The 17818-nt window shown below is 40.1% G+C and overlaps 1 protein-coding gene and 1 non-coding gene across 2 annotated transcripts in view; one reads left to right on the forward strand and one right to left on the reverse strand.

Moving 5' to 3' along the window:
* Positions 1 to 17818, forward strand: part of LOC126298365 (selenide, water dikinase 1-like) — a 164209-nt gene that overhangs the window by 67689 nt on the left and 78702 nt on the right. Inside the window, exon 3 of the mRNA XM_049989665.1 lies at positions 2924 to 3072. Coding sequence (XP_049845622.1) covers positions 2924 to 3072 — 149 coding nt within the window. The remainder of the gene's footprint in view (positions 1 to 2923; positions 3073 to 17818) is intronic.
* Positions 8822 to 8896, reverse strand: Trnas-cga (transfer RNA serine (anticodon CGA)). The gene has a single exon. It is a non-coding gene; the product is annotated as a tRNA-Ser (tRNA).

Raw genomic sequence — 17818 nt, forward strand, 5'->3', positions numbered from 1 at the left:
CCCGAGTTATTCAATCTGTGTATTGAGCAAGCAGTGAAGGAAACAAAAGAAAAATTTGGAGTAGGAATTAAAATCCGTGGAGAAGAAGAAAAAACTTTGAGGTTCACCAATGACATTGTAATTCTGTCAGAGACAGCAAAGGACTTGGAAGAGCAGCTGAACGCTATGGACAGTGCTTTGAAAGGAGGATATAAGATGAACATCAACAAAAGCAAAACGATGATAATGGAATCTAGTCGAATTAAATCGGGTGATGCTGCGGGAATTAGGTCGAAGCAGAGAGGATATAAAGTGTAGACTGGCAATGGCAAGGAAAGTGTTTCTGAAGAAGAGAAATTTGTTAACATAGAGTATAGACTTAAGTGTCAGGAAGTCTTCTAAAAGTATTTGTATGGAGTGTAGCCATGTATGGAAGTGAAACATGGATGATAAATAGTTTGGACAAGAGGAGAATAGAAGCTTTTGAAATGTGGTGCTGCAGAACAACACTGAAGATTAGATAGGTAGATCACCTAACTAATGAGGAGGTTCTAAACAGAATTGTGGAGAAAAGGAATTTGTGGCACAACTTGACTTGTAGGAGGGATCAGTTTTTTAGGACACATTCTGAGGCATCAAGGGATCACCAATTCAACACGGGAGGGCAGTGTGAAGGGCAACAATCGTAGAGGGAGACAAAGAGATGAATACACTAAGCAGATACAGAAAGATGTAGTTTCCAGTAGTTACTTGGAGATAAGCAGCTTGCACAGGATAGAGTAGCATGGAGAGCTGCATGAAACTAGTCTATGGACAAAAAAAAAACCTTAAAATAATAAGATTTTATGTTAAAGTTCAGGACAATGTAGTGTTATACAGTAGTATGGTACTATTCACTTTTACAATAGACACAGCATTTCTGTTTCATTCACTTGAAATTAGATCTGATATCCCTTTCTTTTAAACTTGTTCTGTGTAGTAGATAAATTTACAAGTTCTGCAGTGTTGTACAATTTGCTGTTTTCAGCAAATCTTATAAACCTATCAGTATTGGCAGCAGCTTCATTCCAAGTAGGTGGAAGTGAATTTGTTGTCAGCACTTAATTTATTGGATTCAATATCTGGAGCTCTATCACACTTTCTACTCTCACACTGGAATAGTGGAGTCTGTTTATTTTTGTAGGATTTTGGCTAAAGTTTTCGCCAAGACTTTCGAAGAGTAGCAGGCGTAACTTTATTCCATGCCAAAGTGGTTCCAAAAATAGCATTTTGAATTTTTTTTGTGAAAAGCCAACATTGAACAGTCTGAATTGATATACTCTTGAAGAAAAGAAGCTCTGTAAAAATGTGAAGTTTTGAATTAATCGCTGATCCATTGGCTGAATTAGGGAAGTAATGTTTGCTAGAAAATAAGTGGTGAATATATTCAGAGAGATCAGTTCAGACATTGGGATCTGGGTTGTACAGTTATCTAGCAACAGTACAACCCTGCTCTGTTCAGACAAACAGTTTATCCTCTTTCACAAAAGGTACAAAATTATGCAAAAACCACTACTTAAAACAATTCTGATGTTGTCCATGCATTGACATGAGCTCCATAAATTACCCAAAAATTTAAAATGTGCTTAAAAGCTGTTCTTTTTGTGTTTCACAAGGATGTGAGGAGTCAACATGTTATCTAGAACATTCAAATGCAATAAAACTATCAACTGATCACCCTCTTCCCCTTCCCTTTCCCTCCCTCTTCTGCCTCCCTCTTTACCTACCTACCTACCTCCCTCCCTCGCTCGCTCGCTCTTCCCCCTCCCTCCCTTGTGGAAACATTTTTCCACTCCGTTGTTTGCACTGAATAACATGGTTTCAGGAGAATTCAACTGTTTCTTGGAGTAATACACTGCCTTTTCTGTTATTTTTTTATGTGAAGGGTCAAAAAATGTTGCAGGTGATAATTTAAAGCAGGCAGATACAGGCAGTTCAAAGTTTTTCTGATTCAAATACTCCTTTCTGTGTTGTGTGATGGCTTAGTCATACAGAAGAATAATGCTACATTTTGGTTTTTCTTGGTTTCATTATCAATGACTTGTGGCAATTGAATTGTTATATACTATTCTGCACAAACTGTTCTTCAACCCTATAAAGCAGTAGTCATGACATGTCCAGTCTAACCAAAGAAATGAGTTCATTTGCTTGGAAGTTCTTTGCAAATGAACTACTTTTGGTGGTGGTAGCTAATCCTGGAACATCCAGACAGTTCATTGCTGCTTAGTTTCTGAGTTGTATGAATACGTTAAAGTTTTGTCTATATTTTCCATTTTTTCTCAAAATTTTTTGATCTCTTCCTTTCACAAATTAACAGAAGCTCAGTTTTGAAGTCTGTCAAATTGTGTGATATCCATCAGGAGCAGACAATCACAGCAAAATTAAATGTACTATCTCGTAGTAAGTCACATTGCAGTCATCTTCAGTTTTCTTCTCACTGCCTCATTGTCCTTTGGGACAACAAAGGGTCGAGCTTAACACAATTCTGCAAATCATTTGCAAACATTCTTTCTTAGAGTGATTGATTAGTGAAAGTTTAGTGATTTCAGGCATTGTTGACAGGGCATTCTTTTATGAAAATCAGGAGGCAGTCATTAAACTTAATGTGACATTTTTGTTGTTTTGCAACACTGGTTCTTTAAACGCTCACTGTAAACAAACTGCTTATCCAATTTATGAGCTGCCATTCTATTAACAAAGGGAAATGCCTAATTTGAAGGTCATAATGGCAAATTTCAGTAGCATCATGTTGCAGTCAAATGTAAAAACTCAGTTTAACTGTAAATTTCTCTGATATTTTATTTAAATGTTATGGTTTTATATTAGCTGTAATAGTGAATGTGCTAATGTTCTTACCATATCCTCCAATCCACATAGAAATACTACATTTACATTTGTTTTCCAGGAGGCATCGCATGTGCAAATGTCCTTAGTGACTTATATGCCATGGGTGTGTCACAGATTGATAGTGTGCTGATGATTATTGCGCCCTCTTCAAAGTTTAGTGACAAGGAGAGAGATGTGATATTACCATTGCTCGCTAAAGGATTTGAGGTTAGTATCAGGTCTGTGTTTGTGTGCAAATTAAAAGCTGAGCACAGTAGTCAGTGAGTGCATTATAAAATCTCATGTGTGTATTGTTTAGTATGTTTTTCACAGAGTAGTTTCAACCTTTTACTCGGTTAGAGGTATATGAAATATCTGATGCCACAGTCATGTCAGTAGTAGTTAAATTCATTTTACTTGGGGAATTCTGTATGAGAAAGTATTGTGCAATATCAGTGCTGCCCTATTTGTATAGTACTGAGCAACAGCAGATTCGAAGAATAATTTCTGAGCTGTATTTGGGTACCTAGACAACCTATAACTCCATACATGCTGAGACCTACTGTGCATTTATGTAATAATTTAAGTCCCCCCCCCCCCCCCCCCCCCCCTTGAGGAAAGAGCTACTTTAACTAACTCTTGGGCCATACATGTTGTAATATTGTTAACATAGTGCATAGTGATGGATTTCTGTTGTTTCTACTGTTTTACATATAATTGTTTTCTGTTTAGCAGTAATTGAACTGTGCTGTTTAAATAAGTATACTTCTCCAATTTTTAACTTCATTTATTCAACTGTTGTTTTCCAGGAATCATTACATGTGCAACTGTTACTTTCTTCGAATTTTGAATGTCTATTATATTTTCCTGTTCAGTTATATACAGCTATTAAAAAGCAGTGGTTCTAGTGTCATATCTTGTATTAAAATTGAACAGAAATAGAATTGTTTGAAGTTAGAATTTTCCATGTTTTTTAGAGGACAGTTGAGAGGGGGAAAGTGGGTACAAAAACTTGATGCACTTTGAAGGAATGTTGGTTCATAAGCTAGATACTTTAACATTAGTCATGAAACACCTGGTACAGTGTAGGGTCTCAACACACACATTCATCATCAGCATAATGTAAGAACGTTAATTAGTGTCAAATGTTACTGATCACAAAATACGGGTGAATCAATAAAGTTCCGTACTATAAGTATTCAGGGAAAATCTTTGAAATCTCTGGGGGGAGAGGAGTGGACCTTAGGGTAAAATCTACATAATCAACACTACACACAAAAATCAGGCATTATAACACACTTATCAAGCTTGTGGTCTTGTATGCTGGCAAAATGCTTACACGCTACAGAAAAGGTGATCTGGAAGGGATGTGGGCTGTACTGGAAGTACCTGACCTGACATATGGATAGCAATTGTAGTTTCAAATAAACGGCATGGTAAAAGTACCAGTCTTGTAAAGCTTAAGTTTGGCAATGCTACGTTGTTCAGTGTTTGTTTGCCAGCCACCAGTAGTGAATAGTCTGTGAATCTGTAAATTTGGATGAAACTGGTCATTATGTGGTACAATAGTTCCATTTGAAAGGTCTTAGTCCTGCTGTTAGTTCTGAGCTACATTCTGCTCTTGATCAGCAGAGTTTAAGTGAGGCCGTATGGCCTGCCAATGTGAACATCTCAGTGGTTGACCAACTGAAGTGACAGTAAAGAAATCGTGAAGAAAATCCACAAAATGGTATTGGGTGACCATCAACTGAAAGTGCATGGGCTAGCAGATACTTGCTGGCATTTCAAAAAGTGCTGTAAATTACATGCTCACTGAAAATGTGCACATGAGGAAGCTGTGTGCAAGATGGGTGCTGTAATTACCCACAGCGGAATAAAAACAGTATTGTGAGGATGTTTCGCTCGAGTTTTTGGTGATGTTGCACTGGAATAAAGTAGAATTTGTGTGTTGATTCACAGCTATGGATGAAACATGGGTACATCAGTTCACACCTGAGACAAAGGAATACTCAAAACAGTGGATTGCAAAAGGTGAATCGGCTCCAAAGAAGACGAAGACATGACTTTCAACAACTGCATTTAATAAGGAAAAGTTTGTTTCATCATAATAATGCACCAGGTCACGCATCCATTGTCGTCATGGCCAGAAGCAACGAGTTGAAGTTATAATTGCTTTCTCATGCACCCTATTCGTCAGATTTAGCCCCCTCTGATTAATTTCTGTTTCCAACATTGGACAAATGGCTTAGTGGTAAAATATTTGCTGAAAAGGAAGAGTAATTCTACAGTTGATAGCTACTTTGTGTAGCTCAGTGGTTCTTACTATAAACATGGGCATCAAAGCTATTGAACATCTCTGGGAAAAGCATATTGTACTGAAAGGAGACTATCTAGGGAAATAGACTTCTTCCCAAAAATTTTTGTGTTTTCTTTGTTAGGTCAGGTATTTCTCGAAGACATTCCTCATATCTTGAAAGAACAGCGCAAAATTCTAAGATAGATACTCGACCCCAAAAAACAGAAGATCGATATAGACCACATCCCAAAAAACACTATCAAATCTTGTGGCAGACATCAGGTAAAGAAGATAAAAATTTTATGGGCATATCTACGGTCTCCCAACAACAAGATTCACAAAATTGTGATGTGAATAACAACAAACTTATACAGCCAAAACGTTAGCAAATGGGAAGTACTGCCAGGAAATGAAGTCATCACCAGGCCAGAGACTGGAGCAACAAAAGAATCTACAGAGGAAAAATGAAAGCTGCTTGGACGTTATGAAGACTGGAAGATAAGAGGTTTGCATGATCCAAAGTGGTGCAAGTGCACCTAATAAGACAAACATTCCCAATAAACAGAAGAGCATGTTGTTGAGGGAATGTATTGCACAGAACAGTGTGAAACAGAATCCCAGCAAGATCAAAGTCTGCAGTTCCCATCACCGCATTAAAGAGGCTGGGAGAGAGCTTAAAAGCAGATGGGGGAGACTTCGCCTTGGAGTTTGGATTCATCCCAAAAACCTGGTTGTCAGATTGGATCATATTCTTCTTTACAATCAACAATGCAGTGAATTAGAAGGGAAACTGAGCTCTAGAAACTGTCTACTGATGAAACTAAACAGACCATCAGTGGAAAAGCACCCTAAGCTATTAAAGGCCACTCCTGTGGGTCATTTTTCCAAAGGGAGATTATACATCAGTGCGGAAAGTGTCAGCTCACACAAAGCAAGTAGATGTTGAGGCAGCAAGAATTGTTACTTCATGCTTGAGACCTACACCTTTGACCACTGTTTAACCTCTTGTAGGTATAAGTCCACCCCGAATCAGAAGAGCAGTTACTGCAGAATAAGAAAGGAATATGCAAACACATACCCAGTGCATACACTATATAACCACACTGTTGTCGCATTATGCCTGAGGTCGAGAAAGTGTTTTGTGAAGACAACTACCTCTGTAACAGTTGCAACTGAGACCAGGACACACAAGTCTAATCCTGCTACCAGATTGATAGGGGAACTTCCTGTGACCCACACGCTCACAAAACCCACCAGGAGAACATTCAATTGTCTAAGATTGGGAGTCTCCAAATGCAAAAACACGCTAAAGAAATGGGGATACATAGGGAGTGACACAAATGTGGAGAAATCCTCACACACCACCTACTCCTCTGCACACTTTTGGACATAGTAATGTGTTTGCAAGACTTAAAAGGGAATGGTCCAATCCAACATGTTGAAACCTGCCCTGAAATTTTTTATGCAAGAAGAATACAGTGAAAGAAATGCACTGTCAAAAATTTTAGCTGCTAAGATCCAATGCAAGCACTTCAAAAAATATTGAAAATTGCCAAATTAGTACTCAGCTAGATGATTGGAGAAATGTAGACCCCTTCTCAAGTTGTAGAAGACTGTGCATGCGCAACATAGCAGACAAATTGCCATGGTTGACAGCGCAACACTTTACAGATAACAAAACACAATCTGATTGTAATTTCGAAAGTCAGTTTGCTTCCATCTATAGTTTCTCTGGCCCAATAGTTCAGTTAATATTCACTCGATTTGCAACTCATTTAGTTATCTGTAATCATTACCAGTTGCTTTCTGTGTTATTGGTAACAGCTGACAAACGTAAATAATATGCATTGTTTTTTCTTCATATTTGCCTGCTAATAGCACCTGTCTTTGTGCAGGTTACAGTTTCACAGTAATGGGACCCAATTAACTTTCTTACTCTCCCAAAGATGTAATTTGAAGATTGTGGCATGCAATCAAAATTGCCTACTTCTCGTGAAGGCCTTCATATTTCTTACTTTGTATCAAATTTCTTGCACATTCATTTGAATGGCGTCAGCATTTTGTTAGAACTTTGGAAATACTAGAAGAAATAGGAAATAAGTGACAGTTCTGTGAATTGGTGGTTTGAATGAATATAGCCATGCCAATAAGACCTACAAGAAAACATTCATAGCCTGAAGAACATGTGTACTGTAATAGCTTTCAGTGACAAAGAAAAGACTATATTTTTGCTTAAATGAAGGACAGAGAAAATACTTAGTTTAAGAGTGTGCAAAACTGGTTTCATTTCATTAAATCTGGAAGTGAATTGTATAAATGCAGGAGGGAATTACATGAAGTAAGAAATACGAACCAAAATGAACTCTCAAAAGAATGAAAGAAAAATATGCATAAGATTTATAACTGTTTGTAACAACCTGGACTATTGAGTCACTGTCAGGATAGGCAAGAGAAATGGTGATGGAGTGGGCAGATTCATGCTGGAGCATGAAGTGAAACAGTGGTAGCATTGGCAGTTGTTTATTTGAGCAGCTTTTTACAACACTCCTGCCCGCCTCAGGGTTGCACTGTGTGTGCAATCGCAGCCGATGGCAGAATGTGCTGTCAACCCAATCACATCCGGTGACACCTGTTCTCCTGGGTCACAGAGGGTGCTGCCGCAGCTTGGGCCACCAGCCACCAGCCATGAAGATGAGTGCAGACTACCCAGGCCCTTCAGAGTAGTGTCAGCTAAGCACCCTCACGCATACTCATTGTCCTTATGTCGTGCGCGTGGGTGTGTAAGGTTAGGCTAGATGTCCTGATGTTAAGCAGCAATGCCCCGGTCACCCCCAGGAGTAGACCAGGATGGTGGCTGAAGACATTCAGATGGCTAGAAGACCACAAGGATGCCCAACCAAATTGTAGACAGCTTGCAATCCATCAGCCAAAGTCGCTCAGAAGGTGGAGGCTGTCTGGACCTCAGCTCCTCGGATTGGTGGATCTTCCCCAAGTCCAGCTGCCGCCATGCCACTGGTAGGGCGTGTGTTGCGTTGGAACTTGTTGTTTACTCCATCACACTTGTCATGTCAGCTTATCCTAGTGTTCTGTGGTCTTGGAAGAGTTGCTAGGCCCGGTTAAGTTTGTGATGTGCAAGTCTCTCGGTAGCGTGCAAGTGCCAAAGGTACAAAATATTACTTCACTCTTAGTCAGACTGTGTTAGCTGTTGCATGTGCTCGATCGATGTCCAGTGTCATAACTCCCATCTGCTCAAAGTGTTTAGTTGGTATGTGAATAACTGTCCAGTGGCTTACATGATTAGCACATAGGCCAGACTAGCCTCTACTTCCTGGCCACATTCAGTACTTGGCTGGGGCACAGCACGCTGCCCTTCTATCTGAAGGTTCATCCTAAATCGAGGAAGATGAGTCTTTAGTTAAAATTATGCTCGGGGGGAAAAAAATTCTGTGCTATGCAGGTGGCAACACCCAGCTCCAACTGTGGGCTTTCCCACATGGGTTTCTCCCTTATCCACTACTAACATGAGCTTACTCTCAAAGTGTGGTCTCCAGGACCTTATTACAACACAATCTAATGCTTATACTATTTAAAACAGAGATTCTAATTCCTGCAACTCGCCCATTTAGGATCAAAGAAACATAACTACAAAAACAGTGAAACTTCCTGGCACATTAAAACTGTGTGCCCGACCGAGACTCGAACTCGGGACCTTTGCCTTTCGCGGGCAAGTGCTCTACCAACTGAGCTACCGAAGCACGACTCACGTCCGGTACTCACAGCTTTACTTCTGCCAGTATCCGTCTCCTACCTTCCAAACTTTACAGAAGCTTCTGTAAAGGTGTGAAAACTTGAAACATTTATCTCTCACATCTTTTCGTGACCTGTGGAATTTCAGATTAAATTCTTTTGTGAATATCTCCCCATACAGCCACAATATCTCGACTATCTTTCCTTCCTCATAGCATTGTTCCTGATATAACTCATACAGTATTTTAATACTCACATCAGCAGGTAAATAATCTGCTGTACACTCTTCTTGTAATGAGAAGGAAGGGTAGGAAAACTCTTAAATGTGTTTCCTTATAGCCTCTTTACCTTCTTCGGGTCTCTTTATACCTTGCTTATGACATCCTCATCGCTCTTTCTCAGTTAGATGAAGTTCATCTCTTGTTTTAATAGCATTTTTTACAAAGGTTTCAGAAATGTCAAATGTCTTGAGGACAAAACTGCCTACACACATCAATCTTATCGGATCCCTTTATTAGATGGAATTTGTGGGTCCTCTTTCTTTGTGAGTTATCCGATTTTGTCCTCACACTTCGTTTTTCTTCTTCTTCCGCTAACTTATTTAGGTACTGCCTTTGTAGCTCAACTGACCCAAGATCCCAATAGGCTCTATGGATATTTTGTTGTCTTGCTCAGTAAACTTACTCGTGCACTGTCGTGGACATTTAGAGCAATCTTTCGGCTTCACATTTCTTGCAGGAACTTCGGAATTTTTCATAGAAATATATGCCCTACCATGTAGTCGATTGATTTTTCTTTGATCTCTTTTCTATTCCTCTTTAACTGCTACCCTTTTTTTGTTTTCTTGTTTTGTTACTATTCTCTGTACAAGCATTGTCATCTGCAGTTTCCCCTGCCTGATGGTGGTGATTTACTTGTGCACTAGTTGCATCCTCAGCAGTTTTTGTGACATTTTTTACAAGGGACGTTCCATGTTCAATACTGCTATCTGTAAAATAACATGACAAGTATTCAGAGGAAGGGGAAAGAAAATTAACTGAAACTGCTATAGTGTCTAGTAATTGTCTGGATACTCAACAGAATCTGTAGTGTTGTCCGGTTCATATGAAGGATCATCTGTATTTGAACCAATGAATGTCCTGACCATCTCCAAAATTATGTTCTTCTGTAGCTATTACTATAAATAACGGTGGTGGTGGTGGTGGTGGTGGTGGTGGTGGTGATAACAGTATTATTATTATTATTATTATTATTATTATTATTATTATTATACTTGCTACCGAAATATACACTAAGAAACAGGTTCTAATACTTACAAAATTCTGTTCCTTCTCCAGGCACATTTGAACCATCCTTCTTCCTCTGGACTCCTAGTACTCCTACTTGCTTGTAAACCCATTCACAACTGAAACAATATTTATCTTCACTGCTAGGAAGTAGCATCTCATTGTTGTCACAGAGTGATGGCGACAATGCTTCTAAAGAGAAGTAGCGGAAAAAACAACTTCTGACAGGCCTGTTAGGATCAGAGAAACGTAAGAGCTGTTCCGTTTCAGAAATTAACACGGTGGCCAGTGGTCTAAAAACAGATCAGCTCTTCTGTCTGTCTGATTCTTACTATATTTCGTAAAAATGTGGATACATTGACAACTAAAATGGAAACCAGATAAGGTAGTTACACTTGTTTGATCGTAACGTAGGTCTTGATTTCGTGTACCCTATGGGACTAACAACTCAAAAGTGGCAAAAAATGTAGTTACCTCTGTCTCATCCTAAATGGGGGAACTGTTCCCTTGGCCTGCGACACCTAATCGCTTCAGTGGTAACTGATACATTGATGGGTCCATAGACTGTGCATGTCTGTGTTTGTTATAGAAATAAAATATGCAAATGGTGTCTTCATCCCATGCACTACCGCTAATTGTGATGGTGCCTCTTCCTGTATGACCTGTTGAGTTGAGTTGTACATGGAAACCACCTATGGAATATGAGTATCCCAGTCGTTGTGTCCAGCATTCACGGAAAATCTTGGCATTTTCAAAATATGGACACACTTCGTTGTACCATTAGTTTGAAGGTGGAATGAGTTAGTTCGTAACTTCCAGATTTGTAACAAATGGTTCAAATGGCTCTAAGCACTGAGACTTAACTGCTGAGGTGGTCAGTCCCCTAGAACTTAGAACCACTCAAACCTAACCAACCTAAGGACATCACACACATCCATGCCCGAGACAGGATTTGAACCTGCGACCGTAGTGCTCACGCAGCTCCAGACTGTAGCGCCTAGAACCTCTCGGCCACTCCAGCCGGCATTTGTAACAGATGGCATAGCTGTTTCATAAGTTCTGAAATGAAGTTATTGCTGTGATCTGTGACTAAGGTATCAGGCATTCTAAACTTCAATACCCAACTGTTAATTAACACCTGTACCACAGTACTGGCCTGTTGGTCTGGAATTACTCCGATTTCTAGAAATGATCATAAGATTGAAAAAGATTGATGATCATAAGCACATACCTATTCCCTCCAGGTGTTCTGTTACATGGTTCGCAAATGTCAAGCCCAAGCATTGAAATTCGCTTTGATGTCTCTGCAGAGGAATTTTTCGCTGCAAAGTACTCACTCTGTGTGCACGTGGTACGCAGTCTCTGACATCTGCTACGTGTTGTGCTTTCTATTCCTCCATAAAAAATCATTCCACAACATTGCTATTTGTAGCTCACTGACCACTGTGACTTTACAGCACATTGTCATGAACATGTTGTGACACTTCCTTTTCAAAAACTACTATTACTATGACATGGTCTACATTTCGTGCCAGCCAGTGTGACTGAGCAGTTCTAGGCTCTACGGTCTGGAATTGCGCAACTGCTACGGTCGCAGGTTCGAATCCTTCCTCGGGCATGGATGTGTGTGATGTCGTTAGGTTAGTTAGGTTTAAGTAGCTCTAAGTTCTAGGGGACTGATGACCTCAGCAGTTTTGTCCCATAGTGCTCAGAGTCATCTACATTTCATGGCTGCACAATAAATCCTCATGCATGATAAACCGAGCTGTAACTTAGGAGCCAGCCAGACTTTATCCTCCGTTGCCTGTGCCTGCTGCCATTCCAACAAACACTTGCATGTTGTACTCAATACAGCTACTTTACAGGATAATGTGTCCATGTTTGTGTGTTTTTTACGTGGCTGATGGTCAGCTTGTAATTGAACTTGCTAAGGTTTAGAGCCCAATGTCTAAGATGAGGAGATGGTTCTTTTAGACCAAGCAGCCGTTCCAGTGACCTATAATCAGTCACAACTTTAAATCGTCCACCATACAAATAACATTGGAAATATGTAATACCATATATGACCACTAACATTTCCTTCTTAGTTGTTGAGTATTTAAGCCCCACCTCTTTTAACAACCTCGAAGCATATGCTACTGGATGCTTCTTTCCATCAATCATCTGACCCAAATTGCAGCCGACTGCTTTGTTAGGACAGTTGTAATAGAATGAACTCTTCTTGAAATGTGGAAAAACCAATATGGGATAGGAAATCAATGCCTTCTTCAGTTTCTCAAATGCTAGCTGACACTCCTGTGCTCACTGAAACTTTTACCCCTTTGTAGAGTAATCTGTTCAAAGTATGTTATTTTTGTGAAATCTTTTACAAATTTATAGTAGCATTTGCACAAATTGACAAATGATTGTATCTGTTTGGTTGTAAGCAGTGCTGGGAAATTTTGAATTGCTTCTGTAAGACCAGTGTCCCAGATAATTAACTAAAGTGTGAGCAAAATAGCACTTGTCCATGCTCAGTGTCAAATGTGCTGGTTGTAAACTACTGAAAACATCCTCCAATTGTCTCGCATGTTCTGGTATAGCCTTTGAATAGACAGTTATATAATATAAATAGACCTTTCAGGTCTTAGGCTTTAAACTTCTTAAAACTCCATCTAACCTCTTAGCAACAAATAATCCTAAGCTAATAATGAGCTTTAAAGCTGACAGAGGGTTCTTGTAGTGAGACTGAATATTGTAACTCCAAAATCTTCCAAAAATAAATGAAAAATATATTGATTCATAAAAGCAGATAAAAATTCACTTGTCACCTTCCTGTGAGACATTTACTACTCATTCTAAATTAACAATGTAAGTGTACATCACATGCTGCTTGAATTCAGTGAAATAATATCGACAGAAATTGAGATTTATACCAAATAAATTAACAAACTATGGATCTGATCCCCCCTTGGTACACAAAACAGGTCAGAACACTGATGCAGAAATAATGAAAAAAGTGTCCAAAATTTAAATGAATGCAAAAACTACCAGATTAGCGACCTTTTAGTGAAGCTCGAAATTTAACACGGATTTCATAGCGAGATGCTTATAGTAGTTTCCACAACAAAATTTTGTCTCGAAACCTATCAGGAAATCCAAAAACATTCTTGTCCTGTGTAATATATGCTAGTGACAAGATACAGTCAGTACCTTCTCTGCGCAATAGCAATGGAAATACTATTAATCACAGTGCTGCTAAAGCAGAGTTAATAAACACAGCCTTTCGAAATTCCTTCACCCAAGACGATGAAATAAATATTCCAGAATTTGAATCAAGAAAAACTGCCAACATGAGTAACTTGGAGGTAGAGATCCTGGGAGTAGTGAAGCAACTTGAATCGCTTAATGAAAGCAAGTCGTCCGGTCCAGACTGTATACCAATTAAGTTCCTTTCAGAGTATGCTGGTGCAATAGCTCCATACTTAACAATCATTTACAACCATTTGCTCGACGAAAGATCTGTACCCAAAGACTGAAAAGTTGCACAGGTCACACAAATATTCAAGAAAGGCAGTAGGAGTAATCCACTAAATTACAGGCATATATCATTGTCGTTTTGCAGCAGACTTTTGGAACATAATGAATTAGCTTGAAGAGAATGGTCTGTTGACACGCAGTCAACATGGATTTAGATAATATTTTTGTGAAACACACATAGCTCTTTACTCTCACAAATTGTTGAGTGCTGTAGACAAGGGGTGTCAAGTTGGTTGTGTATTTCTAGATTTTGAGAAATTTTTTGACACTGTACCTCACAAGTGGCTTGTAGTGATTCAGGAGACGGTCTGAACAACTGTATTACATTGTTTGCAGATTGTTGTTTATTGTCTAGTAAAGCCATCAGAAGATCAGAACAAATTGCAAAGCAATTTAGAAAAGATATCTGTAAGGTGTGAAAATTGGCAATTGATCTTAAAATAATGAAGTGTGAAGTCCTCCACATGAGTGCTAAAAGGAATCTGTTAAACTTTGGCTATATGATAAATCAAATCTGGCCATAAATTCAGCTAAATACCTGGAAAATACAATCATGAACAACGTAATTGGAATGAAGACAAAGAAAATGCTGGAGGGAAGGTAAACCAAAGACTTTGTTTTATTGGCAGAACACTTGATTAATGGAGTAAATCGAGAAAGTTCAAAGAAGAGCAGTGCATTTTGTATTATTGAGAAATAGGGGAGTGTGTGTCACTGACATGCTGCAGGATAGGTGTTTTTTGTTGCATAGGAATCTTTTCACTTTCTCATCTGAATGTGAAAATATTTTGTTGGCTCAGACATACGTAGGGAGAATAGTCGTCAGAATAAAAGAAGGGAAGTCAGAGCTCGCATGGAAAATATAGGTGCTTGTTTTTTCCTCACTCTGTTCAAGATTTTAATAATAGAGAATTATTGTGAAGGTGGCTTGATGAACCATCTGGCAGGCACTTCCAGTGTGATTTGCAGAGTATTGATGTAGATGAATAACCACTGAAAATTAGCAGGTGCATTTTAAGCGAAATGGTATCAGCTTACGCTGCTAATGTCTGCATGACGCGATAAATGCTGCCTTTGGCCTAGCCTGAAGTGCTGCTTCTGACTGTTAACCACTTTAGAGATGCATTGTAGTAATCACACTAACCCAAATTATCTGAGGTTTCCATAATGTTAAAGACTGGATAAGGATCTGTTATTGTCTGAGTATTCAGAAACCCTTAATCACAGCAAATGCTGTATATCTTTTTTCCATCCAATGATTTTCTTAGGAATAATGATGTTATTTGTGCTCAGAGGGCTGTCCCTAGGTTGTGTGATTCCATCTTGTAGTTGCTGTTCAGTGAACTCTTCTCCCAGCAGCAGTAAATGTCTTGGTATGTGATATGGTTTCCTATAAATTGGCGTACTGTCCCCTGTTTCTGCATTGTGTCCATCATGAATAGAGATCTTTAGCCCTCTTCCTCGTCGTCGCATGCAGTCCTGCCCATATTCCATCTCTTGGGTGAGGACACATTCCTGGGTGCATTTTCCACCATTCACTATGTGGTGTCGATTTCTGCATCGACTATGACCATGGCCTTCTTTGCACCTGATACCCAGCATGGTAGCCAGTTCGTTGTTGTGGGGCTGCCATGTACCATGCTGGTTGTAACCCCCCTCACCACACAGGGATTGCTCTGCTGATGCCTGCACCATTAACTCCCCACGTATGCCAAGGTGTAGATGCCCATCCTCCTGGGACATTGCGACTCCGAGTAATGGCAAATCCTTCCAGGTGGCCCTTGCTGCGGCTGGGTGGTGCCCATGGGGAGGGCCCCTTGTCGGAGTGGGTGGCATCAGAGTGGATGACACGTGAAGAAGTGTAGTCAGTCCTCTCTTGCTGGTGGTGAAACACCAGCAGTCTCTAAGCGACCACAAGCTCAGTTCAGTGCACAGAAGTACAACCCCAAATCGTTCCCCTTTTTGGCCTCACCATGGGTGGAACGTCAGCCTATGGATGGCAGCAGATCTTATTAGCCCTGGTATCTTGTATGTTGGAGAGCTGATGGGGAATAAATGTACACCACAAAATAAATGTACACCACAAAATAAATGTACACCACAAAATAAATGTACACCTCGTCGCTCTAAATTGGCACGCAGCTCATTGTCGGACTGTAAATAAGGTCCCTGCGGGGCATGATGGTTACAGAAACATCCCCCCACTTGTCACAAGTGAGTAACTCCTGTGACTGGGCAGAGAGTGCTGTTTTCATCAAGTCTAACACAGATCTCATTCAGCTTCCGAAGCTGACCTGTTGTCTTATACCATAGGGTTTACAAGCTTTGGAAGACAGAATGGCATAACAGCATGCCCAACAAACTGTGTGTCATTGAGGAGACTATGAATATGTGGAAGTCTTCCATGCAGGCGTCTCGCAAGGAATCAGTTGTCCTCTGCCAGCTCTGCATTGGCCGTAGGTGGCTAACGCATGGTTACCTACTCCGTCGTGAGGACCCACCTCAGTGTCGTTGTAGCTCCCAAATGACAGCCGTCCACCTCTTGCTGGACTGCCCACTTTTAGCCGCTTTGCGGCAGACTTTTAACTTTCCCTGCACCCTGCCTTCGGTGGTGGGCAACAATGCCTCCACAGCAGCTTTAGTTTTACATTTTATCTGTGAGAGTGGGTTTTAGTGCATGTCCTTTGTCCCTCTGTATCCTCCACCCTAGTGCTTTTAGGGTGGAGGTTTTGATGTGTTGCAGAGTGGCTGGCTTTCCCTATTTATTCTTGTGCTTGACCAGCCACTGTAATCTGCTTTCATGTTTTACTCTCTTCTGTTTCTAGTGTCTCTCTCGTTTTCTTTTTCCTTTTTTGTTCCTTTTAGTGTTCTTTGCCTTCCCTTCGTTCTTGTGGCTTTTCCTTTCTTTCCGTTTTGTGTTGTGTGTTTTGTCAGTTTCATCCTCACATTTGTGGCATTGTTTTATTAGGAACAAGGCACCAATGATCTCGTAGTTTGGTCCCTTTTCCCCACCTTTAAACCAACCAACCAAACCTGTTGCTGAGTTACCAGAATTGCTGGTAACCCTCTGTCTGTACAGAACAAACCACTAAACTTCAACAATACTTGTTCCATGGCTGTCGAATCACTGCCAGTCAAGTAACCCATATTCTCTCATAATGTTATTGTGATGATTAACTGCCCATGTCTTCTGTCCCGGTTCGACCTATCGAAGTCTTCTTCCTCTAATATGTTCAGAGTGGCTATAGCTGTACCTTTTGACAGACTAACTTCACATCTTCAAAAGTTATCTGTGCTAAGTGGAGCCATATATTCCCCATTCTCTCACTCACTCACACAATGCTTCTGCGCACCAAACAGTGTGAACCATCCATCTCTTCATTACTTGATAATTGTTCAACCACAAGACAATCAGTACCCACTGAAACCCACACTACCTTTCCCCTATCTGCCATTATTTTATCCTGTGTATCAATAGTTAATGTACCTGTGTGCAGTTTACTTTGGATGATCTTCATGACATGTGAGCCTTGTGACATGGCTTCCGTTGCAACTGTATCATCCAAGTGGTACAAAGTTTAACTGAGCTCAACTGAATGCTGCCAAAGATCAATCCTTGCCTGATGTTTGTTGAGAAAATCTAATTTGAGAATCACTGAATATCCTTCACCCACAAATGGCAAAACTTCCATACTCTCTGTAAACTTAATTTCTCCAGTTATAAACTCAAGTATAGTTGCACCCAACTACTCAACACTACTATCACGAACCCCACATCATTTATAATGTGGTGGCCCAATTCTCTTCCTGCTCACCAGGTCCAGACTGATATTGAGCTCATTTGCCCTTGTGTTCACAAGAAACATTTGTTCTACACCATTTGCTTAGCTCATTAAGGAGCATTCCATTTTTGCGCCAACTTGTGCAGTGTTGAAGCCTATTGGGAGTGCTTTCCAATGATCAAAGCATTCCTGTTTGAGTTTACAGCTGCTTGTCCAGACAGAGCTTCTTATTCTTCCTCTTCAGAGAATCACACTCTTTGGCCCACGTCCCCACATGAGTAACACTGTGACTGCTTTCAGTGTTCCTGCATATGGCCCTTGCGCCCACCTTATAGCATTTGACC

The sequence above is a fragment of the Schistocerca gregaria genome, chromosome X, assembly GCF_023897955.1.
Source record: "Schistocerca gregaria isolate iqSchGreg1 chromosome X, iqSchGreg1.2, whole genome shotgun sequence".
Taxonomy (NCBI): Eukaryota; Metazoa; Arthropoda; class Insecta; order Orthoptera; family Acrididae; genus Schistocerca; species Schistocerca gregaria.